The sequence below is a fragment of the Plecotus auritus genome (genome assembly GCF_963455305.1).
Source record: "Plecotus auritus genome assembly, chromosome: 8".
Taxonomy (NCBI): Eukaryota; Metazoa; Chordata; class Mammalia; order Chiroptera; family Vespertilionidae; genus Plecotus; species Plecotus auritus.
Window position 1 is genome coordinate 102877431 of NC_137782.1, and position 24435 is coordinate 102901865.

Sequence of the window (24435 nt, forward strand, 5' to 3'; positions counted from 1 at the left end):
GAGAGAGACAGAAAATTACCTATAAGGGATCTTCCATTAGACTATCAACTGATTTCTCAACAGAAACACATCAAGCCAGAAGGGAATGGAATGAAATATGCAAAGTGATGCAAAGCAAGGGACTGAATCCAAAAAATACTAAACCCAGCAAGGCTACCATTCAAAATTGAAGGTGAAATCAAGAGCTTCACAGACAAAAAAAAGGGCTAAGGGAGTTTATTACCACCAAACTAGCAATGCAAGAAATGCTAAAGGGTCTGCTGTAAAAAGAAGAAATAGGAAGGGAAGAAGGAACACAGGCATAAAGAATAAAAATGGAGACAAACAAGTACCTATCAATATAAACTTAAATGTAAATGGATTAAATGCTCCAATCAAAAGACATAGGGTAGCTGAATGGATAAGAAAAGATGACCCATATATCTGCTGTCTACAAGACACCCACCTTGGAACAAACAACTCACACAGACTGATAGTGGAGGGATGGAAAAAAATTTTCAGGCGAATGGAAATGAAAAAAAAAAACTGGGGTAGCAATACTTAATATCTGACAAATTAGACCTCAAAGTGAAGGCCATAACAAGAGATAAGGAAGGCCACTTCATAATACTAAAAGGAGCAATTCAACAAGAGGATATAACTGTGGTAAACATACAAGCACCCAATACAGGAGCACCCAAATACATAAAAAAACTTCTGAAAGATATCAAGGGAGATATCAGCAGCAATAGAGTCACAGTAGGGGAATTTAATACCCCATTGACACCACTGGATAAATGCTCTAAACAAAAAGTCAGCAAAGAAACATAAATTCTCAACAAAATTCTAGCAAATCGGATCCAATATTACATTAGAAAGATCATTCACCATGATCAAGTGGGATTTATTCCGGGAATGCAAGGATGGTACAATATCCACAAATCAATAAATGTGATACAGCACATAAACATATTGAGAGATAAAAATCACAGAATCAGATCAATTGATCCAGAAAAAGCATTTGAAAAAAAATCCAATACCCTTTCCTGATAAAAACTCTCAGCAAGGTGGGAATAGAGGGATCATAACTCAACATAATAAAAGCCTTATATTAAAAACCTCCAGCCAATGTCATACTCAATGGGCAAAAACTAAACCCATTTCCCCTAACAACAGGAACAAGATAGGGATGCCCACTTTCACCACTCCTGTTCAATATAGTACTTTAAGTGCTAGCAATAGCAATCAGACAAGAAAAAGAAACAAAAGGCTTCCAAATTGGAAAAGAAGTAAAACTGTCATTATTCACAGATGACATGATACTATACATAGAAAACCCCAAAGACTTCATCAAAAAACTGCTAGACTTAATAAATGAATTCGGTGATGTAGCAGGATACAAAATTAACATCCAGAAATCTATGGCTTTTTTATACACCAATAATGAACTCACAGAAAGAGAAACTAAAAAAAAAAAAAAATCCCATTTACCATTGAACCAAAAAAAATTAAGATACCTAGGAATAAACTTAATGAAGGAGGGAGGTAAAAGACCTGTACTCGGAAAACTACAGGACATTGAAAAAAGAGGTAGAGGAAGAAATAAACACATGGAAGAACATACTGTGTTCATGGATTAGTAGAATCAACATCATTAAAATATCTTTACTGATACAGCTCCTAGGGCAATGGAAACTAAGGAAAAAATGAACAAATGGGACTACATCAAAATAAAAAGCTTCTGCACAGCAAAATAAAACCATCAACAAAACAATAAGAAAGCCCACTGCATGGGAGAACATATTTGCCAATGTTATCTCCAATAAGGGTTTAATCTCCAAAATTTACAGGGAACTCATACAACTTAATAAAAGGAAGATAAACAATCCAATCAAAAAATGGTCAAAGGACCTAAATAGACACTTTTCAGAAGAGGACATACAGAAGGCTGAGAGACATATGAAAACATGCTCAAAGTCACTAATCATCTAAGAGATGCAAATCAAAACAACAATGCAGTACCATCTCACACCTGTCAGAATGGCTATCATCAATCAATCAATAAATGACAAGTGTTGGCGAGGATGCGGAGAAAAGGAACCCTCCTTCACTGCTGATGGGAATGCAGACTGGTACAGCCACTGTGGAAAACAGTATGGAGTTTTCTTAAAAAGTTAAAAATGGAACTCCCATTTGAACCAGTAATCCCACTTCTAGGAATATATTCCAAGAAACCAGAAACACCAATCATAAAGGACATATGCACCCCTATGTTCATAGCAGCACAATTCACCATAGCTAAGATTTGGAAACAGCCTAAGTGCCCATCAGCAGATGAGTGGATTAAAAAACTGTGGTACATCTACACAATGGAATACTACACTGCTGTAAAAAAGAAGGAATTCTTACCATTTGCAGCAGCATGGATGGAACTGGAGAGCATTATGCTAAGCAAAATAAGCCAGTTGGAGAAAGGTAACTATCACATGATCTCACTCATATGTGGGATATAATGATCCACATAAACTGATGAACAAAAATAGTTCCAGAGACAAGGGGTAGGGGAGAGGGAGTGTTAGGGATCAACCAAAGGACTTGTATGCATGCATATTAGCATAACCAATTGACATAGACACTGGGGTGGTGGGGTCTTGCCCTCGGGTGTGGGAGGGTCAATGGGGAAAAAGGAGACCTACCTATGTAATACTTTCAACAATAAAAATAAATAAATAAATAAATAAATAAATAAATAAATAAATAAGGTGATGGGAGATTTGACTTTGGGTGATGAGCACATACATATCTTGTAACATAGAAACCCACACCTGAAACCTATCCTATATAATAAAGAGGTAATATGAAAATTGACCATCACTCCAACACACAAGATGGTCAAAGATGGCCGCCCCCATGTGGACACAAGATGGCTGGCAAGGGAGGGCAGTTGGGAGGGACCAGGCCTGCAAGGGAGGGCAGTTGGGGGCTATCTGGGCAGTTCGGGGGGACCAGGTCTGCAGGGGATGGCAGTTAGGGGGGACCAGGTCTGCAGGGCAGGGCAGTTGTGGGGGGGGGACCAGGCCTGCAGGGGAGGACAGTTAGGGGCAACCAGGCTGGCAGGGGAGGGCAGTTAGGGGTGACTGGGCCAGCAGTGGAGGCCAGTTGGGGGCGATTGGGCCAGCAGGGGAGTGGTTAGGGGGTGATCAGACTGGAATGCAGAGTGGTTAGGGGCCATCAGGCAGGCAGGCAGGCGAGCGGTTGTGAGCCAGCAGTCCTGGATTGTGAGAGGGATGTCCTAAACGGGCAGTCGGACATCCCTTGAGGGGTCCTAGATTGGAGAGGGTGCAGGCTGGGCTGAGGGACACCACCTCCCTGTGCACGAATTTCATTCACTGGGCCTCTAGTAGGATCATATTAACCTATGTCACCCCAATAAATTTAATAGAAAAGAAAAATAAAGCGTATTGAAATTCTGAGTGTGACCTCATCATTTAGGCCAGCCCAGGGACTGCCCATCAGTCTCTGACTTATTCTGGGGTCTGGATGAAGGCTGATCTTTTCCCGTGTAATGTGGAGTGTTTCTCAGTGTCCATCCCCACTGCATTCGAAGCACTTCTGCTGCGGTTGTCCCACTGAGAATCTCCAGGGGTGAGTTCTTCAGCTCCCTACCAGTGAAGACCTTGCACTAGATGTGCTGAGTGTATAGCTTCAAACGGGAGTAGCCAGAGCGCTCCCGGGGAGAACAGACCCAGCAGGGCCTGCTGTTTCAGATCCATGAACTAGGATCCTCCAGAGTCCAGCCCTGCGTTCATCCGGCCCTGCCCAGACGTGACTCCTAACTCCCAAGGTGGCCTCTTCCAAGAAGGGGACTGTGAGCAATGTCCCAGCAGGTGTGAGGGGCCTGGTGACCTATCACCCAGGCTAGAGGGCTACAGATGTCACCTTTTGTGACAATCCTCAAAACTGTAGATTGCTCATTAGGAACAAAGCAGTCAAATGCTGTTCTGGTGGCATCTTTAGAGCTCTATTTCGTCCAAGAGAGCAAGAGGACCGTGGAGGAGGTGAGGAGTCACATGACCTAGGAAAGTCAGGAAGTTCCACTCTCTCAAAGTAGCAAAAGTGGAGGCAAGAGCCCCCTTGGATGCTTGGAACACCCTCTGTTTATTATTTGTGGTCTTCCCATGTGACTTTCCACGCCTAGCTGCTTATTTGGGGACAACAAGGAAGGCACAGCTTAGGCAGGGGTGGGCAAACTTTTTGACTCGAGGGCCACAATGGGTTCTTAAACTGGACCGGAGGGCCGGAACAAAAGCATGGATGGAGTGTTTGTGTGAACTAATATAAATTCAAAGTAAAGGAGTGGAGGGGAGAGCAAGAGAACTGGATAGAACAGCCGGATCCGGCCCGCGGGCCGTAGTTTGCCCAAGGCTGGCTTAGAGGGAGATGCCTAGAGGACACTGGACAGGCACGCTGATAAACGAAGGCAAGAGGCTCCCTGGGTAACCACACATGGAAACAAAGGAAGATTGGCAGCTAGCCTCCGTTTAGACTGGGCTGGAGATGCAGGGTCTCTGTATTTCTGGAGCCTTCCCTAAATTCAACCTTCACCAACCTGGGGAAAGGCTGAGCACGAGGTAGCCCACATTCTTTAAACCGGGGAGTTCTTAACTATTGAGCAAAGGCAGAATGTGATACTTGGACGGAAACAGTTCCACTTGAAAGGAGTGTGCCCTGAGTGAGCTAGGGGGCTGCTCAGCTGTGTTCCTCCAGCAGGTGCAGAGACCGCCAGGACACAGTGCCCGCAACCACTGCCCCTACAGGCATCCAGAAGCCCTCAGGCCCGCGCCCTGTGAACACAGAGCCCACGTGGGAGGAGCGCGGGCAGCAGGCAGAGGGCCGGGCTCATGTGTTTGTTGTGTGACCTTCCACAGTTGGGTCAACAATTCCTTATTTTCTACTAGATGATTTTTTTTGGTCCTATCAAGACAAATTGATGACATAGTCACAAAAACCAAGGCCCTCGTAAACAACTCTCTTATAATCATCCTCAGACTTGGGAAATTCAACTGAAACCTCAAACTTAAACCCCTATGAGAGGACGCAGGTTTGCTTGTCCTTGGACCAAGTCAGAGTCTCAGAGAGCCCACCCCCTGACTCAGAACTGGCCTTCCTGTGCACCGGAGACCGTTCCCAAGTGCGGGCGGACTCCACACCCTTTCCCAAAACTGAGAAGTCACACGCCCAACACAGCTCCTTTTCATGGTAGAGGCTTCCAGCATTCTCGCCAAACCCTCTCAGCCTCCTGAGCTCCCTTACAGTCGCTCAGCTGGAGGCGGCCACCTCGGGCCGTCCTGTCTGTGGCAGCCACAGGCCCCACACTTGCCCTCGGGAGGGAGGAGCCTGACCCCTGCGGCCAGCCACTGGATTTTCATTTATTCTCATGCCACAGGTTCCAACTCTACAGCAGAAACTTAACAATTAGCGCTCTGTTCTCCACACCAAGCAGGGGGCAATGGTCCAGCGGAGAGGCTGCTTAGAGCAGATGACCTGACGGGGCGGCAGAGGACAGCTCCGGGACGCAAGCAGGAGCCACCCGTGCGGCCCTACTTACCCTCTGCCGAACTTGGTACATGTTGCGCGTCAGAAGGTCCCTCATGGACGCCACGTCTTCAGGGGAAAGCCTCTTGGTTCCCTGTGTTCTCTGGGCCCTGGGAGCCATTGGAGAAAGGCAGGCATTATTTCCCCACCTTGGCAAGGGAGCCTGAAAGTATCATGGGCTTGTGGGAGCTCCAGAAGCTTCTCATCAGCCCTCCGCTGCTTCCCAAGCCGTGAGAGGGCATCGCAGGTCTTGACTCACACTTTGAAAATATAGTTTTTATGCCTTTTAGCTTTTACGTTGAAAATATAACTCATTTTATTCCCTTCATATCTGCTATGATCAAACATGCTTGTAAAATACAAAGTCAATTATTGGAAAATAAAAAATGTAAAATACTATAAAATGCAACCCAAATATTTTACTATTCGATTCCACAGCAATAAGACTCCCCAGTCAAGGCTGTTCTTGACCTGCCATGTGCTTGTCATGGGCGTGAGCCATGCTCATGGGCAGCGCTCTCCACACACCACCTTTCAGCAGCACTGAGCTAAGAGCATTACCATGTTATGCGTGCCTTTATGAATACCTCTACCGAGGGATTGCTCCTTTAGGAATTTTATCTTCAGTTAAAGGACATTGTAAGAAACTAGTATCATATTTTACAAGGAGAATTGGGATGTTTTCAGCATGAAAAAGCCAGCCCAGTTGAGACACTGGGACTCAGTGAGATTTTAGAAACAGTTGACTGCTCACTGCCTCCGCACAGACCAGCTGCCCACAGTTTCCTTCATCCTGAGTCCTCCCAGCCACCCCCCCGGAGAGGGCTCAAAATCCAAGTCATGCTCAGGTCAGCCTCAATGCACAATTGTCCTCTGAAGATTTCCAAGTCATGCATCACATTGAGAAATGTGTCTGATTTCAGTCATTTGAATTTAGGGGAGGTAATTTCTATTACTATTGCATGAGTAATGTATGTTCACTACAGAACATAAGAACTAAAAAGAGAGCACTAAAGAAATTAAACCCATCTTTTAATACTATTTCCTCCTGTTTTAATACTATTACCTTAACACTTGGTATAAACCCTTACAGATTTTGACTTCTTTTTTCCCTCTCTGGCTGCAGCTCTTCTGAATGTGCTAACAGCTGCTTGCAAAGCAAGTCTTAGGGTAATTGATCACAGAGATGAGTAGTTACTAGTTTCCAAACAGGCCACTTTTAAACAATTTTCCCAAGCATTGGTAGCTATCTATCTATATAAAAGTCTAAGTGACCATTTGACAGGTAGCTATGATGCATACTGACCACCAAGGGGCAGACACTCAATGCACAGGCATGGAAACATGGAACAGACTGATAAATCTCAGAGGGAAGTGGGGAGGGAAGAGGGTGGGAAAAGATTAACCAAAGATCTTATATGCATGCTAGAGGCCTGGGGCATGGATTCTTGCACTGGTGGGGTTCCTCAGCCTGGCCTGCAGGGACTGGGCCTAAACTGGCAGTCTGACATCCCCCATGGGGTCCCGGATTGTGAGAGGGCTCAGGCCAGGCTGAGGGACCCCACGGGTACACAAATCCGTGCACCAGGCCTCTAGTATATTCATAAATAGCAAGGACATCCTGTAAGTAATTTGCAATTGGTAAGAGTGTTAAAGATGTGACTACTGGCCATCCCAGTATGCCAGGGTGGGCTTAGCAATGCTGTCTGCACACTAACTAATGCTCTTTCTATAGAATCGCTGAGCCAGAGTCTCCATAGATTAGTGCTACAACTGTCAAAACTATTGATATGCAGTTACCATCCTTGGTGAACTGAACATTGTCATAAAGACGTTTCAACTTAATTGTTGAATAAATAAATAAATAAATAAGTTTATTCCTTCAAATAAAATTTATTCTGATTTAGATACACCCACACATTCCAACAATCTGAACACATTCCAGTATTACGGTGGAAGTAATCTATTGCTAAGCAGAAAAAACAGCTAATCAAACAATTCCATTTTCTGTATGCATCATAAAAACAACCAAATAGGAAACACCATTGGTAAAGGAAACGTTAAAGTTAAACTTTCAGATAGCAGTGGATCTAACTTGGCACACTCCATAGTTTATAACTGACCATGTTAGGAAGGGCCAAGCGTAATTAAAAGTGTGTTCAGGCTGCCGCTGGATGTGTGGTACAGGCCCCGAGGGCATCCTCTCTCACTCCTCTCACTCATCCACATGAAGCTGTAGCTGCAAAGCTGTGTAGATGAGCTGCTAACTGGGGCAGGTGACACCGGGAGTTTCCCACATGCCACTGAGTTAGCAGAATCACCCCTGAAATACTAACATCACGAGCACAGGAGAGATACAATCCTTAGAGAAATGAAAAGTTAATAATTTCTTGGTCAGAAAAAGAAAAATTGTGAACTGAGAGATCTTTGTCATTTGAACCTTCATTCATTATCCATAAAAGAAAGTTCTGTCACCTTAAATAAAAGTTCTATGGAAATTTCATGGCTATTAAAATTAAATGGGCCCTGGCTGGTTTTGCTAGGTGGATAGAGCATTGGCTTGTGGACTGAAGGTCCCGGGTTTGATTCTTGTCAAGGGCATGTACCTTGGTTGCAGACTTGGTCCCGGGCCTGGTCAGGGCATGTGCGGAGGCAACCAATCCATGTTTCTCTCTCTCTCACATCAATGTTTCTCTCTCTCTTCCCTTCCACTCTCTCTAAAAATAAAACATATCCTTGGGTGAGGATTAACAAACAAACAAAAATTGAATGGAAAAGTATGAATCTAAATGTATTCAAATAAAATGTTGACATTTCTCCTAACTTTTTAAAATGCCAGAATAATGTAAAAAGAGGCTTCAATTCCAAGTAATATAGACATAAAATCTGGTAGATGTTATATTCATGCCATAATATTAATTCCCCCAAATAAAATATTATACCCTGGTTCATGTAGAAGAATCCATCCTCTTAATAGCTTTATACACTAAATCCCTGGGAAATATATTAAGATACTGAAGGCCATGCTCATTGAGTGAACAATGTGCCCAACAGCCTCCTGTGAGTGTGGCTGCCCCATGTCTGTTTCTCCCATTACACCATTGGGATGGCCTTTAGGAAAGTCCCCAAGCTGGCCAGCATTTAGAAGGAGTGAAGAGTGGCGGAGCAGGCCTGACTCCCCCAATAAGGCTCCATTATAGAATGAAAATGGCATTGGGTCTTCATCCCAGAGTCTTTGGCATAAGAATGCATAAAGCTAAACTTATGCCTGTCAACATGTGATCAAATAAAAAACATTTAAACTACAATAATTTTATACCTTTTATAAATGACATCAAAATTATTTGGGAATTTTAAAATATAAATTTTTAAGTTGTAGAGTTGTAGTTTGTTATGCCTATAAATTTATAAATATTTCAAAAGCTCTAAAATATTAACCAAATATTTTTTAAAGCTTCCACAGTTTTAATCAATTTGAACCTCTATTCTCTGGTATTTCTAAGAGCTTACTACTCGCTGGTAAAATGAGATGCCTCATATTAAAATAATAATTCAAGGACATACTCTACCTATTCCACAGGGTTGTTTTGAGGTTCATGTAAAACCAGAGAAAGCCCTGGAACCAACAGTAGTGCAGCGTGCTGTGGACAGCTTCGGTGGGAGGTGCCTCTGAAGCCACAGTTTGCAAATCTAAGCCTCTTGTGGAACAATCTCTTAACTTCTAAAAAAAATACAAGTGCATTTTCCTGTTTTCATTTTATACAGAATAATAAAAAGTGAGCTGAATACACATGTCTTTTTCCTATTATTGTATGAAGGTTTGTTTTATTAAGAAATTATCTGCTTTGATCTTAGGAGCAGAATTCCTTTTTGCATGGTGTCCGACATATTTCTGATGAAATCAAATAAATGCAACTTAACTACTAAACTTGAATTAAATATGAGTTTAAAAAGCCTCTCCACTGTTTGGGCAATAGATGGAAACATTTGTCTCTCACCTAGAAGGCTTTGTTATCAATCTTGAGTTAAGGTTTTAAACCTGTCTGGAAAAAATAATAACCTTAACAGAAGCTCCCCCTGACCCTCCCCCAGCCCCCCCCCCCAATAAAGCTGGCTTAGAATTCCTTCAGGCCAGAAGTGGGGGCAACTGTTTATGCCAGTGCCATGTAATACAGAGATTCAGGTTAAGCTTCAGCTCAGGATAGACTGATTGTCACTGAGATAAGCATTCCTAGACCAAGTGCTCTCCTAACTAGTAAGCAAACCACATGAGGAAGTCCCCAGGCCTAACCTGCCAGAGCCTGTCCAGACCTCCTGCTGTGCACTGAGTTAGCGCCGATCCTCCAGTGAGCAGGTCAGAGCCGGGACCCAGATGAGTTGTACCTTTATACTCACATAGCTCCCCAGGCTTTAGGATTATCAGTGTGTGACCTTTGACTTTATTAATATAATCTTCTGTATGAATGTCATGACCCAGCTCCATGAGGCAGGACTGCGTCTGCTTTCACATAACAGCTGCCTGAGGAACAGAGTTGGGCCCAAAGTGAGGCCCGGGAGGCACTCGCCTCTGGTAAGAGGGTGCCCCTCCCTACACCTGCCTCCACATCGCAGCTCAGCAAGCAAGCTGATGGGATTTGAATGCAGTTCGTTAGGGAATAAAGGTCAATGCAAAGAATCCATGATGAATGAAGTATCAACCTCTTAAATAAGGACAGGATCGCCAGTACTGAATGTTCTTTTTGCTTCAGGCTCTCACATGGCTCAGCACGGCCGCCAATGCACACACTTGCTAGCACTTCCTCAGTTATCTTCCCAAGTTTCCTCGAAGCCATGCAATGGGCAGCACTGACACAAACTAATCAACCTCAAATCAGTCCCACTGACAAATGGGCAGGCGGCTTCCTGCTGACCCGGAGCTCATGCAAGGCCATGGAAGCAAGGCAAGGTGCTGCCCACTCACTAGGGGTGAGAAAAAACACTCAGATGTGGTGACAATCTTATTAACATCTATACTTAGCTCTTCTCTCAATGTGAGGACATTAGTAAAGTTCATGATCAAGTGTCCTTACCAACTGAGTAGATCAGGTGGAGGGGCTGGTGTTTCTCACTCTAAGTAGACATTCTGATTAATTTGCTCAAACCAGAAGGCATTTCTTAGAAGAAAACTGGGCATCAGAGGGTGGTGGTGAATTCATTCTTATGATATTGAAGGGGCTCTTGTTAAACATTAGAGAGTTAAAATAGCTTTAAAAAATATCGAATCCAGTTGGCATGGCTCAGTGGTTGAGCGTCAACCTATGAACCAGGAGGTTGTGGTTCGATTCCGGGTCAGGGCACATACCTGGGTTGCAGGCTCGATCCCCAGGGTGGGGTGTGCAGGAGGCAGCTGATCAATGATTCTCTCTCATCACTGATGTTTCTATCTCTCTCCCCCTCTCCCTTCCTCTCTGAAATCAATAAAAATATATTAAAAAATATATTGAGCCAGCTCTTAGGATAATTGGTTTCCTGATGCTCCAATAGAAGCACCACGCCTCCAAGGGAATCGTCTTATAATGCTGCACTTATGTAGGTCTTGCCCCTCTACACACACTGCCTCTCCACCAATCCCTAAGGCCCCGGGTCCACAGGAAGCCTGTCCCCTCCCAATCCTATTCCAAGCTAGTTTCACACAGACTCAAGGCAAATCTCACAATCTCACATGGATTTTTTTTTTTTTTTTTGCCTTAGACACAATGACAAATAGATTTCTTTTAAAATAGTCCCCAACCATCATGCCTCTTGCTAGCCCCACTCATCCCCAAATCCAAGTTAGTGCCACAGAATGCTGACTTCATACGAGAGAGGAAGGAAAATGACTCATGGGAGGAATGCAATGGCAGGATTAGCAGAATCAGGTGAATAGGGGTCAGAGAGTAGAGACTTCTAATTAGAAAGAGAAAGAGAAAGTCTTGTAAAATATGCTAGAATTCTAAACATTCACGTGCCCCTCCCTTCCAAAGAAGGCAACCTTTGCTGGAAAGCAGTTTCAGGAATTAGGTGAAACAGGTTGGTCATGGCCAAGCTACAAAATGGCAAGATGGTCACAATTCCTCCCTCATATGTGTACCTTTTCATGCCCAGGATTACCCATCAGTAAAGCAACAAGTCAGTGCCCCTGGGAGTCCTGACCTTGAACGTCTACATCAGTGTTGCCAGAGGGGAGGGGGCTGGGGGGCTGGTGAAAAAGGCAAAGGATTAAAAAGTACAAATTGGTAGTAACAGAATAGTCACAGGGATGTAAAGTACAACACAGAGAACATAGCCAACAATCTCTCTATATAAAGAGGTAATATGCTAATTGGTCCTAATGGTGTCACAGTAACAACCAATTTGCATATTGACAGACCAGCAGGAGGATGTGCGTGCAGCAGGTAGCGGGTGGCTGGAGCCAAGTTCCCCGGGGTCTGAGGAGAGTGCCTGACAGAAGCCCAGACTGCAAAGAAGGAAGAGGAAGCGGCCACAGGGAGCTCTTCCAATCTCCCTGCATGGACACCCTACCCCAGCCCCCACATACCCGGGGGGATGGACGGACACCCTACCCCAGCCCCCACACCCCTGGAGGGATGGGGAGGCTGACCGAACGGGGAGAAGACCGAGCCTTGGGGGTAGCTGCAGCCCGCACCTCCGACTCCCAATCTCTTCCCCCACCACCTCTGCAGGGGTGCCCACAACAATAGCACACCAGTAACCACCCTTCAGTGCTCCTGAGGCACCTGGGGCCCACGGCCCGCCACTGCCGGGCCCCCTCCAGTGGGGCCAGGCACATCTCTCCTTCCTACAACTCCAGACTCGGGTGGAGGCAGGACTGAGTGGCCCCCCAGGGTCAGACCCTTCCCCCCGACAGCAACAGCGCTGTAACCGCAGCGAAAGCACGCTGAACCTCTCTGGGGGCATGGCTAAACCCGCCCTCCTAGCCCACCTGGCTACATCCTTGCCTGGCCCCCACCTCACTCCAGGAGATTGGAGCTCCACCCTGAGTAGGTACAGCTACGAAACAGCCATATACAATTTAAAGAATGGCACCAAGCGAGAAGGTTTGACAGTTACTCCCCCTTTGGCCTCGCCACCCCCCTAGCACCCCCCTAGTGCCCTGCCCCCTATAGCGCTACAGGGCTGCTGGCCAGAGCTCGCCCCTCCGAGGCCTGTGGAACCCTCTGCAAAGCTTCCATAGCTACAGTCCCAGGAAACAATCATGCCCTCCTCCCTAATCAGCACCTGCTACGTGTGAGGGAACCTGTGGGCTTAAAAATAACAATCCCTTCCCATTTATACATCACTTACTTGCTGAAACATTTCTAGGTTTACTAGCTCAGAACCTCCTCAGGACAACCCAGTGAGGTAGGCGGAGAAGAGATCACAATTCCCATGGTGTATGCATACGTATTCAGAAATGAAGCTCAGAGAGGAAAAGTGTCAAGCCCAGTGGTTCCCAAGGTGCAGCACACGCCCCACAGTGGGGGCAATTTGGTTTTAAGTGGGGGCAATTCGAGAATGAGTTAACAGTGAATTTTCTGCATTTCTTATGGTTCTAAGGGCCTCATCTACAGCGTATCCTATATAATAAAAGGCTAATATGCAAATGACCGAATGGTGGAATGACCAGTCACTATGATGCACGCTGACCACCAGGGAGCAGACACTCAATGCAGGAGCTGCCCCCTGGTGGTCAGTGCACTCCCACAGGGGGAGCTCTGCTCAGCCAGAAGCTGGGCTCATGGCTGGCGAGCACAGCGGCAGTGGTGGGAGCCTCTCCCGCCTCTGTGGCAATGCTAAGGATGTCCGACTGACGGCTTAGGCACACTAAGCTGTCAGTCAGACATCCCCCCAGAGCTCCTGGACTGCAAGAGGGCGCAGGTCAGGCTGAGGGACCCATCCCCCCATAAGTGCACGAATTTTTTGCATCGGGCCTCTAGTATTATAATATCTGCATGGTGTCAGGAGGGTACTTGAAATATCAGGGTCCACTTTGTGAAGTATATGATTGTCTAACCACTATGCTGTACACCTGAAACTAATACCCATAATATTTAAAGTAAACTGTAATTGAAAAACATTTTACATATGGAAAACTAATCTAGATCAGAGCGCAGCTAGCACTTACTGATGGGGCCTGGCGAAGGCTGAGGCGCTTAGGGCCCCAGTCTCTGCCATCTCAAGAGCTTGCTTCATTTCCAGCTTCTTGTACAAGGAAACGATGCTGGATCTCGGCAGGTTCTCTCTGATTAGGATTTTCCGTAAATATTTATGATCAAACTTCTTAAACCTAAAAATGAAAACCAACATTTTGGAAATGTTTACTTTCTGTGCATGTTATGTAACTATGTATTTTTCTTAAACAAATTACTACTTAACTTTAGTCTGAGAAACTCCAGGACAGTGCCTGGAATTCATAGCTGCTGAACATATTTTTTAAAAAATGTATAATCATAGAATTAATGCATTTTTTAAAGTAAAGGAAGAATCAACGAAACAAAAGGAAGGGACAAGCAATCAGGACAAAAAGTATGCATAAGTGGGGAGCAGGGGGCCAGCCTCACTCAGCTCCAATTGTAAGAGAAGAAATGAGGGGTTGGGGCTTTTGAGCAAGTGTTTCACTCTAATAGCTCGTAGCAGTGGCAACTGTCCTTACAGCAATACTGGCCTCTCCACCACAAACCTAGTCAGTTTCAATGGCCTTGTGGTTGCAGTCGTTCTGCCCATTGTGCTGAAGGTCTCTTTCAACCCTGCCAACTGAGGGGGGCGGGGGCGGAGGGGAGAGCCCACACACACCTCGCATGACGGAGAACCTGCTCTAGTCGCTCTTGGCGGCTGGCGGTCATAGTGAACCTCTGGCAGGCTCATCAGACTGACCTGCATGTGTGTGCTGATGTTCGGAGCCGGCCATTGTTTGGAGTAGGAATGCTGGATGCTTCCAATCACTTTATACTCAAGAAGTAACTGCTCTACCTGCTGCCATTCCCCTTGCCACTTGCCACGTGGCTCCCGGACGCACACTGGGCCTTTCCTCCATGCCCTCTGCCTCCTCATGGACACCAGCTTCCCTTCCACGGAGTCTCCTCCGCCCTTTGGCTTTCTCACCTGCCACATGGAGCCAGAGGCTCTGAGACCTGTCCTCAGCCAGATTCCCCTACTCATGCTCTGTGGTGACCTCACCCATGCCCATGGCTTTGGTGACCAAACACTCTGACGACTCACAATCTTTACCTTTAGCCCCAATTTCCCTCTTAAACCTGAGACTAAATTCCAAAGTGGGTGCTGAAATGTATTTGAGACATCTTACACAGAATCTATTATTTAATTCTAAACATTGCTCCATGACATTGTTATCGCCCTACACTCCCGACCTGGATATCTGAGAGTCAGTCTATTTCCCCTGCTTCTTGTATGGCCTGGCTCCCAGACCCTTAGTCTTTGTGGTCCCTTCCTCTAAATTCCTTCTAGCTTTATGCTCAGCTTCAGTGTAACCTTTGGAGGTTCCCATGCCATCAACATCCTTTCTAGAGAGTGAAACCCTGTCTCCTTACTTGTCTCGCACTTGGTAGTGGCTCCATTGCCCACACACATCTTCAATTCCCGCCTTCAAGTGATCCATCAGCTGCCAAACCAAATGCAAGAAAATGATTGCTGGTGAAAGGTTAACGCTAAAAGACACACAGGGAACGCTGGTGCACCCTGGGCACAAAGGAGGCCTTAATTTCTTGGAGCTTAGCCTCTTCTCTCACTCTGTTCATGCCACTGAAAGTGTCATTCTTTTCATAGTGACTTAACTTCATTTCATGATTGAAAGACTCTGCTGAAAAAAGTTCATTAATAATGTACATAACTTGCAATGAAAACAGGTTACCTGCCATTTCCTTTGAATCATATTTTTCTAGGATGATCTAGGAAATATCTCATTATTGAAATCACACGGATATAAAGCCAAGTAAATAACTGTTACTTTTAATTTCATTGCAAAAGAAAAGATAATGATATCCAATTTATGCAGTTTCTAAAATATAATACTACAAATATTTATTACAAAAACATATAACAATAAAATTTACCTATGTCTCTATTCTTTTATCTGACATTTTGTCTCAGTATTTACATTGCATCATCCAAGCCAATTATACTACATTTGATTTATAAAAATTGTTCATAGGAATTTAGGGAGAAAGGATAATCTCTTAAAAATTTATAAATTAGTCTTGATATAATTTAAATTTGTGATCATTAAGGTTCATAGTAGCTTCTAAAGTTTTTTGCAAAATAGATTAAAATACTAAATTAATTCTGAAATATTTAAGTGATGGATATTATATTAATAATTACAACTTTTTTGAGAAAAATAAATAAGGAAATATCCAATTTCTATTGTCTTAGCTATATAATCTCTAATTTCTCAAAATAATGAGCAGAGGGGATAAAGATAGAAACAAAATTTTTTAATTAGGTTAAAGCATTACTTATTTTAAAATACTCCTTATTCTCATCTATTGAATATTTTTTAATGACTTTGAAAATTTTTATTTTGGGTTTTCTGAAATTTAATTGCTTTATTTCCTCAGGTGACTTTGGCCATGAAATTCAGGGCTGATTTTGAATGATTTCAGCAGTTTCTCCAGCTTTAGCATCATGAATTCACAAGGATGAAAGAAACCTAAAAATTACCTGAGTCAATCATCCCCTCAGACCTCCGACCTCCTATACAATATCTATGCTGCATGTTCCCAATCATTGCTTGCACACCCCCATTTAAGCTTTCGGTGTGCCATGTAAGAAACAAGTCGGAGTGCTCTTTATTAACAGAGCTGAAATCTCTTTCCCATACATCCATTCTCATTTTTATTCCCTGGAGACACATAGAATGGCATCCCTTCACAATTGTATAGAACTTTCAGTAAAATAAACAGGTAGAAGCCATGCTCAACTTCACTCTCCTCTTTGTCAGACGTGGATATTTTCACTGAACTCCGCCACAGAGCCATTTGCGGGGGTAGTAGAATCCTTCACCCCTTTCTAATCAAATGTCAGGAAGAGCAGAGGACCAGGTGCCGCTGGAACAAGGACTTTAGAACCAAGTGGGACAACTCTCCACATTAGCCACAGTGATAGTTTTCTGAAGTATCAAGTTATCTAGGCAAGTCCCCAGTCATTACTAATACCATCTTGATATTGTAGCGAAGGCATTTTGCAGATAGGATTAAAGTCCAGAGCCAGCTACTTTAAGTAAAGGAGAGCACTCTAGAAAATGTGGACGGGCCTGATTTGATCAGTTGCAAGGCCTGAAGAGTAGAGCTGAGGTTGCCACTTGAGCATAGAAGCTGTAGCTCATGCCCAGTGTAATCATGGAAGTGTTTACTATGGAAGAGGAAGACAGAAGAGTCAGTATTGGAGTGACATAGCAGTTTCCCAGCTTTAGAACTTAATGACCTATTTATAGATTTTGGACATGCCTAGCCAGTCCCCACCATAGACAAGACAATTTCTTGCAACAAAGTCTTAATATATATCTCCTACTGCTTCTGCTTTTCTCCTCAGAAACACTGCCAGCTTGGACCAAAGGGAGAGAGGAAAGACAAAATAAAGAAGGCTTTGAGATCCCTGAAACTCTACAGGCAAGAAACAGGCTGATCAAATTAATGAGCTCCAAACAGGCCACCTGGGATGAAAAAAGGAGTATGACTCAGAGGGTGGAGTTTAAAACCAAGAAGGTAGAACAAAGAATCACAGAAGATTGTTCTCAGGCTTTGAAACCAAATAGTTTTCCCAGGTGAACTGAGAGCTATGCTTGGGATGGGTGACTCCTTTTTTCCTTCCATTTCTCCTCCCTTTTGAAAATGAATATCTATAGCTGTTATCCTATGACTTTCCCACCAGTGTGTTTTGGAAGCAGATAACTTACTTCTTGAGTGTCACAGGTTCAGAACTGGAGAGGAGTTTGGCCTCAGGATGGATTATACCCAGGGCTCCATCCATGCCTGATTTAGATGACTGTGATGATCATCTTTGGGACTTTTAAACTGATAAGATTTAGATAAGATTTTTGGTCTTTGAGTTAAAATAATGTATTGAAACTTTTAGGATGTTGGGATAGGGCTAATGTATTTTGCATGTGGAATAGACATGAACCTTTGGAGGGCAGAAGACAGACTGTAGTAGGCAGAATAATGGTCTCCAAAGATGTCATGTCTCAATCCCCAGAGCCTGTGAACACATTACTACATATGCAAAGGTGAATTAAGAGCAGATGGACTTAGGGTTGCCAGTAAGCTGACTTTAAGATAGAATATCCTAAATTATCCACATGGCCCAATATAATCATAAAAGTCTTTAATATGGAAGGGGAAGGCAGAATAGTCAGTATTGGAGTGACATAGCATGAGAAAGACCTGCCCAGCTACCACTAGCTATGAAGAGGAAGGGGTCCAGGAAGCCAATGAATGCCAGAAGCTTCTAGAAGCTGGACAAGGCAAGGAACTAGGTTCTTCACTAAAACCTCCAGAAAGGAATGCAGCCCTACAACATCTTGATTTTAGCCCATCGAGAGCCATTTTGAATTTCTGACTTCCAGAAATATAAGATAATAACTGTGTTTTTTTTAAAAAACCACTGAGTTTGTAGTGACTTCTCACAGCAGCGATAGGGAGTTAGTATGCCACTCTTGGTGGAGCTGAGAGGAAAGAGGCAATGTCTGGGGAATGCACACACGTTTCATCAAAGCCCTAGGTTACTCCCAGAGGCGGCAAGTGGAATGCATTTCACTAACTTACTAATTATGACAGAATTAACTTACACGGATGTGAAGCTCTTCATTGATGGATTCTTTTTTATTGGTTTTTTTAACATCCAGATATCTGACCAGAGGGCCAATTGTGATTCCCTAGACCATAAGTAAGAAAATAAAGGGTTTTGTTGTAGTGAAAATTGTCATAATAGAGAACAAGTCTATTAATGAAGCTACCAGAACTTCCAATTTTTATGTCTTTGTTTTTTACTAGCTTCTATTGGCTAAATGCTTCACTCTTTTTTTTTAAAAAAAAATATATATTTTATTGCTTTTTTACAGAGAGGAAGGGAGAGAGATAGAGAGTTAGAAACATCAATGAGAGAGAAACACCTATCAGCTGCCTCCTGCACACCTCCTACTGGGGATGTGCCCGCAACCAAGGTACATGCCCTTGACCAGAATCGAACCTGGGACCTTTCAGTCCACAAGCCGACGCTCTATCCACTGAGCCAAACCGGTCAGGGCTAAATGCTTCACTCTTTAGTTATTATTTAATTCTTTTAAATTATGTAATAAAAATAGACATTATGTCACTATTTTTAAAGCAGGAGTTTCGTTTTCTCCCTTAAAATAACCTCTTATTAGTTTGCTGAAAAGTAGCTAGAGCTAAAATAAAAATTTGTGCTATTGAGGATTAATTGGAATATCATTTTTAGCAACACACTGTAGAGTAGCTATAATTCACCTGTTACCCAGGAATATTTTGATGAATATTTTATTGGTTAAAAACCAACATATTTTTAGAGATTTAAGGATACCACAAACATGATTTAGAAATATTTGGGAATTTAGTTTGGATATATTATCTAATTTCTAAAAATAATAAACAGAAGATATAGAGATAGAAAATCATGTCTGAGAATCAAATAAAGTGTACTTTTTTGGTATTATAGTAACTTAATGGATAATCCTGAAAGAATCTACTTATTTCAAATAAGAATAAAATCTACCAACCTGAATAAATACAGTGAAATATATAACTACTAAAGTAGCAGTGATGAACATGTTCTTCCTAGGGAAAAGAGACAGGGGCAGCAAAAATGCAAGCGAAAAGCTCCCAGCTCCTCGAACGCCGCTGTAGAAGATGATGCACTGGTCCTTGGTGGAGAAGGGGAAAGTCCGGAAGCGGTTACTGACGTAGAAGAGAGCAAATACGCCTGCAAAGGGGGAGACATGTGTTAGAGCAGAGGGTCGTGAGCGACTGGAGGTACAATGCTAGAGAACCATGTCATGTGTGGTGCCTTCAAAGCTGGCACCCTCATTCCTTCTACCCGTGACGCCTGTCCCGAACAGCAGTGCTCCAGATCAGTAGCTTCCTAGAGTCCTCTGAGTGTGTGCAGTTAACGTCATAACATTTTGATACTTTTTGATATGAGACATGACCTAGACTTTCTAATCTATGCTCATAGTTTTGCTCTGCCTTTCAAAACAAGATAAAGCCAGAGTATTGTCTGGGGAATAAAACATTTCTATCACCTCATGTTCTCACTGAGTAACCAAAGAAGGTGTGTAATTTTCAGTGTAAAAGGAGTCTCCTTCTCCGTGACTGTGGTCTCTATAGGGTGAGCACATCTTTTGTGGTTGGTTTGGTTCTTCTTGAGATTCTATGCAAACAAAAAAGGATGTTGGCAAGAATTCAAGAGGAGGGTTCTTGCTGTAAGTGGAGGGTGAAGGGCGGGAGAGCTTATTTAAAACAGAGGTACTTTCTACCACATTGATTTTCCATCTCCAGCAGGTGACCCACGTGACCTGCTGCCATCAGTGCAGTGGTTCCTGGTGCAAGAGGTCTCTGCACTAACACTCCAGCTCTCAGCATCGTCATGTGACTTCTAATCACCAGACTTCATGGCACCCAACCTTTGATTACAGGTACACTGGTAGCTCAAGACAGTCACATTCCCTTTTTTTCACTTCCTGTTGTTTGTCCTGGCTCCTCCGCATATTTATGAATCATGAGACCTCGGGCAAGGCTCTTAATTATGTCATGTCCTCGATGTCGAATCTGCTTAAGGAAGGTACTGATTGTATTTCCAGCAGAAGGGGGATGTGGGTTGAAGTTAATTTCATAGCTATAAGTAATTATAGAGCAGGGCCTATGTGTTATGTACCTCCATGAGTGTGAACTAGTATGAGCTGCAATGAGCCAGGCTGGGGGTGGATGAACGGCATCTGACCCTGGCTCTGCCCTCACTGTGATGTGGCCAAGTCGGAGGACAGGAGTCAGCTGGGTGGTTGCCAAGGTCAGTGGTGTTGAAGGGTCCCCAGTGTCAACCCCCTAGATGGTTTCTATTGCTGGTTGGGCCAGAGCTCAATCATGTCACTTCTCTCCTGTTAGCTTTCCTAATGCTGCATTCCTACAGCATTAACACTGACAGGGGACTTGGAAACTTGTCCACACCCACAGTTTGTGGTTGAGGAGGAATATTTGGAGTAGTTAAATATCTGTCCAAAGTCGAATAGCAGTTTAGTAATAGTGCCAGGATTTGATGTGGGATTATACATTTCTATCAAAGTTTCCTTAAAATTTTTCCTCCTGAGACATACATATTCAGAGTAAGTTTTATGAATATTTTAATATTTCTTCATTCTTATTCTTTTCAAGATCCTAAAACCTATCCTAAATTAATTTAGCTTAATAAGTTCTCAGCCATTTCTCCTAATTTCTCTTTGAGTAATTGGCTTGACAATATTGATCAAAATCATTATAAAGTGCTTTAAATATTAGTCAAATTATTTTAAAATATAATTGCTTCTAGTCAAAAGTCAACACCTATATTGTACTTCAGCGCTAAAGGTTTTTCTAGCTCCAGAAACATAAAACAAAATAAATCAACAGTCATTCGTCAAAACATCTCACTTTTTAAGTTAGGCATATTTTGCAGAGGTGATGCCAGTTACATCATGTATAGAGTTATCTTTATTACTTAATACCAAGCTCTTCTTATACATAAAGATTCATTCCTGGTCCTTGATTTCTGTACATCAGACTTACCCCTCAACTGAAAGCACCAGTGTTATTTAGAAAAACATTTTTTAACAGTACTTGCCTTACATAGGTCACAATTTGTGACATCTCACTTTTCCTGTGACAAAAGCGTAAATGCCCTTAGCTCGCAGCTCGCGTCTATATCTGACTCAGGTGCAAGAGGGCAAAACAACAGCAGCGGTGCAGAACAGGGAGAAAGGCGCTGCTATATTTAATGTGAGATGTGCAAGTTCTCCCTCCAATTAACAAATAATGCTCCTTGCTCTGGGCAGAGCCTTATCAGCCACTAAGGACTTTGAACTGAGTGAAGGAGTAAACAGCATTCCGGGCCACAAGGTACCCATACTCTCCGAACCAGTAGAACCAGTTGGCATCACCTCATGCTGTGCTTGGGCACTCAGGAAGGGATAAAGAAACATTGAAAAGCAGCAGGCGGGGCTCCTGGGCCCAAGGCCCCTTACTAATGGCTCTCCAGATCAGGCAGAAGGCCAGCGTGAAGCCGACGAAGGCCCAGTTCCATTCATGGTTCTTCCCCACGGTGGACACGCCCATGAAGATGAAGATCAGGGTCTCGCTGACACTGCTTAGCATCTTCATGAAGTACTTGATGGTCGTGTAGGACGTCTGAGACACGTTTTCCTCCACGTACTTTTTCATTGTCACCGCACAGGCCGTGATGCTGCAGGAGGAGCTGAGTCTCAACGAGAAGCTGAGGGCTTGCCCCTCCCCACAAACCCACCTTATTGCTGATGCCACAGACACACACTCCTATATTTATCCTGAGAAAACATCTCCATCCTCTCTGTGGCTGCAGCCTTTCCACAGATTCTCTTTCTGCCTCTTCGCCCTCCCTAGGGGTTTGCGGGACTTGAATGTGGTGGGAGGAGGGTGCCATGGCCTTCCCACAGCACAATGGCAGGCAGTTCATGCCACACTGGAAGCCCAGCTCTTTCTATCTTGCCCTCCCTCCCAAGAGCTCTGCTGATCCCCTCACTCTGCCTTTTTAACCCCAATAAATCCACGGCAGTTCCCTAGGAAGTCATTCAACATAGTCCCCCAGTGTCTCCCCCTAAGCAGCATTTCTTCCAATAATTTAATGAGAAATTTTTCATTTAAAATATTTCTGATCTAGATCCACTTAGGAAGGGTGTGGGTAAAGAGAACTTTGCCTTGTATCAGTAGTTCTGTTCATTTTTAAGATGGGAAATAGGAGTTCCTATCTTTATACTGTTTTATTTAATTAAAGTAGTTGTCTCTGTACAATAAAATTAACTATTGCTGCCCAAGTAGCTTCATCTATACTAATAAAAGGGTAGTATGCTAATTAGACTGGTCAACCAGCCATCTCCCGGATGTCCGACTTCCTTCCAGACAAAGCCATGGTGGTGGGGGCCAAGGCAGATGCCGTTAGGGGCGATCAGGCTGGCAAGGGAGGGCAGTTGGGGGCAAGATCAGGTCGGCAGGAGAGGGCAGTTGGGGACGAGATCAGGCCGGCAAGGGAAGGCAGTTAGGGGTGATCAGTCAGGCAGAGGCAGTTGGGGGCAAGATCAGGCCAGCAGGGGAGGGCAGTTAGGAGTGATCAAGCAGGCAGGCAGAGGAAGTTAGGGGTGATCAGGCAGGCAGGCAGGTGAGTGGTTAGGAGCCAGCGGTCCCAGGTTGCAGTCGGACATCCCCCAAGGGGTTCCCGATTGGAGAGGTTGCAGGCTGGGCTGAGGGAACCCCTCCCCCTCCCCCCGTGCACAAATTTTGTGCACCAAGCCACTAGTATGAGAATAACACCAGAGAGAAAACAACATGACCAGGTGTAAGGGCCACGTTGAGAAGCCTCATTCCAAGACCGACGCAAGAATAAATGTTTACACAATGTTTTTCATTAAAAAAAAAAAAGAGACCTGGATTTCCAGTCTTATCCTATCTGCCTGGTTTCGCTCTGCCCTGAAGGTCCTGAAGCTGCAATGCGGTTTGAAGGGAATGCAGAAGGCTGAGCCCGATAGCAGAAGACAGTCCCACATGGCATGCTTCCCCTTAACTCAAAGAGTGAATTTTTCAAAGAAAAAAATGTACTGTCTCCCAGATTTTGTTGGCAGCAGCTTTTCTGATTATTTTTAAGTGACCTTGTACTTGCTGTGCTCTCCTCAGGTGATCACGAGAAGAGAGCACACACAAATGCTGGAAAGAGTGTTTGGCAAAGGACCTGCATCAGATTTCATGTGTGCCTGATAAACCTGAATCCTGCCACACCTCTGAGAATTAGCATCAGCAGCCCAGCTTCACCAGAGGCTGGTCCACAGGACGTGGGCCTAAATGCTCTTTTATTGCTACCAGAGTTGGTTCTTCGTTTGTACTCACGCCAGGATGCCAGAGAGATAGAGGGTCTCAGCAGATAAGTAAGACAAATAGCTGAACATGAAGACGATGAGTGGTTCAATTGCAGAGATATTCTGAGTGAAACGTGTGATAAATGCAGAAACAAATCCAAAAACAATGCCGAAAAAGACTCCCCCAACCCCCACAATAATGAATCGGGCACATCCAGCCAAAATGTCGACAGGCTCTATGCTTTCGAACTTGTGCATCTTTGTGAAGGCGATTAGTATGTTGTATAAAACCTGGGCAAACAGAAAATCAAGAAAAGAAAGGAAACATGAATTAGAGATGAGCACTATTTCACACACAGATTCTTAACTTTGTGTCTAGTTAAATAATTCACAACAACAAATGACATGACAATTAAGATGAACACAGCTGCTTAATTTTAAATGCATTCCAACTAATTTAAATTTATCCAGTTTTTCTGAATAACTATCATATTCACAGCTTTCAATTACTGAGCACCTACTATATGACAGTTTCTTGCTCAGTTCCCTGTCATTACCAATATGGATGAAAGGGGCCACATGCTGACCTGACAAGTTCAGGGGAGGCCTGCATGACAGTCTTACAAACTCAGAGACCTAAAGTCACCACAAAGGATGGTCTGAAATTAAACTTTAACTAAACGCAGTTATGGTGGGCAGTTACATCCTAGGCCAGTATCTTCACTGACAAGGTCAACCTTTAC

At 43.9% G+C, this 24435-nt stretch overlaps 1 protein-coding gene across 1 annotated transcript in view; it reads right to left on the reverse strand.

Moving 5' to 3' along the window:
* Positions 1-24435, reverse strand: part of SLC9A4 (solute carrier family 9 member A4) — a gene marked incomplete at both ends in the record, with an annotated part of 83107 nt that overhangs the window by 31631 nt on the left and 27041 nt on the right. The window contains 7 exons of the mRNA XM_080683491.1: positions 5588-5684; positions 13718-13879; positions 15141-15211; positions 18395-18481; positions 19343-19545; positions 21836-22053; positions 23724-23983. Coding sequence (XP_080539617.1) covers positions 5588-5684; positions 13718-13879; positions 15141-15211; positions 18395-18481; positions 19343-19545; positions 21836-22053; positions 23724-23983 — 1098 coding nt within the window. The remainder of the gene's footprint in view (positions 1-5587; positions 5685-13717; positions 13880-15140; positions 15212-18394; positions 18482-19342; positions 19546-21835; positions 22054-23723; positions 23984-24435) is intronic.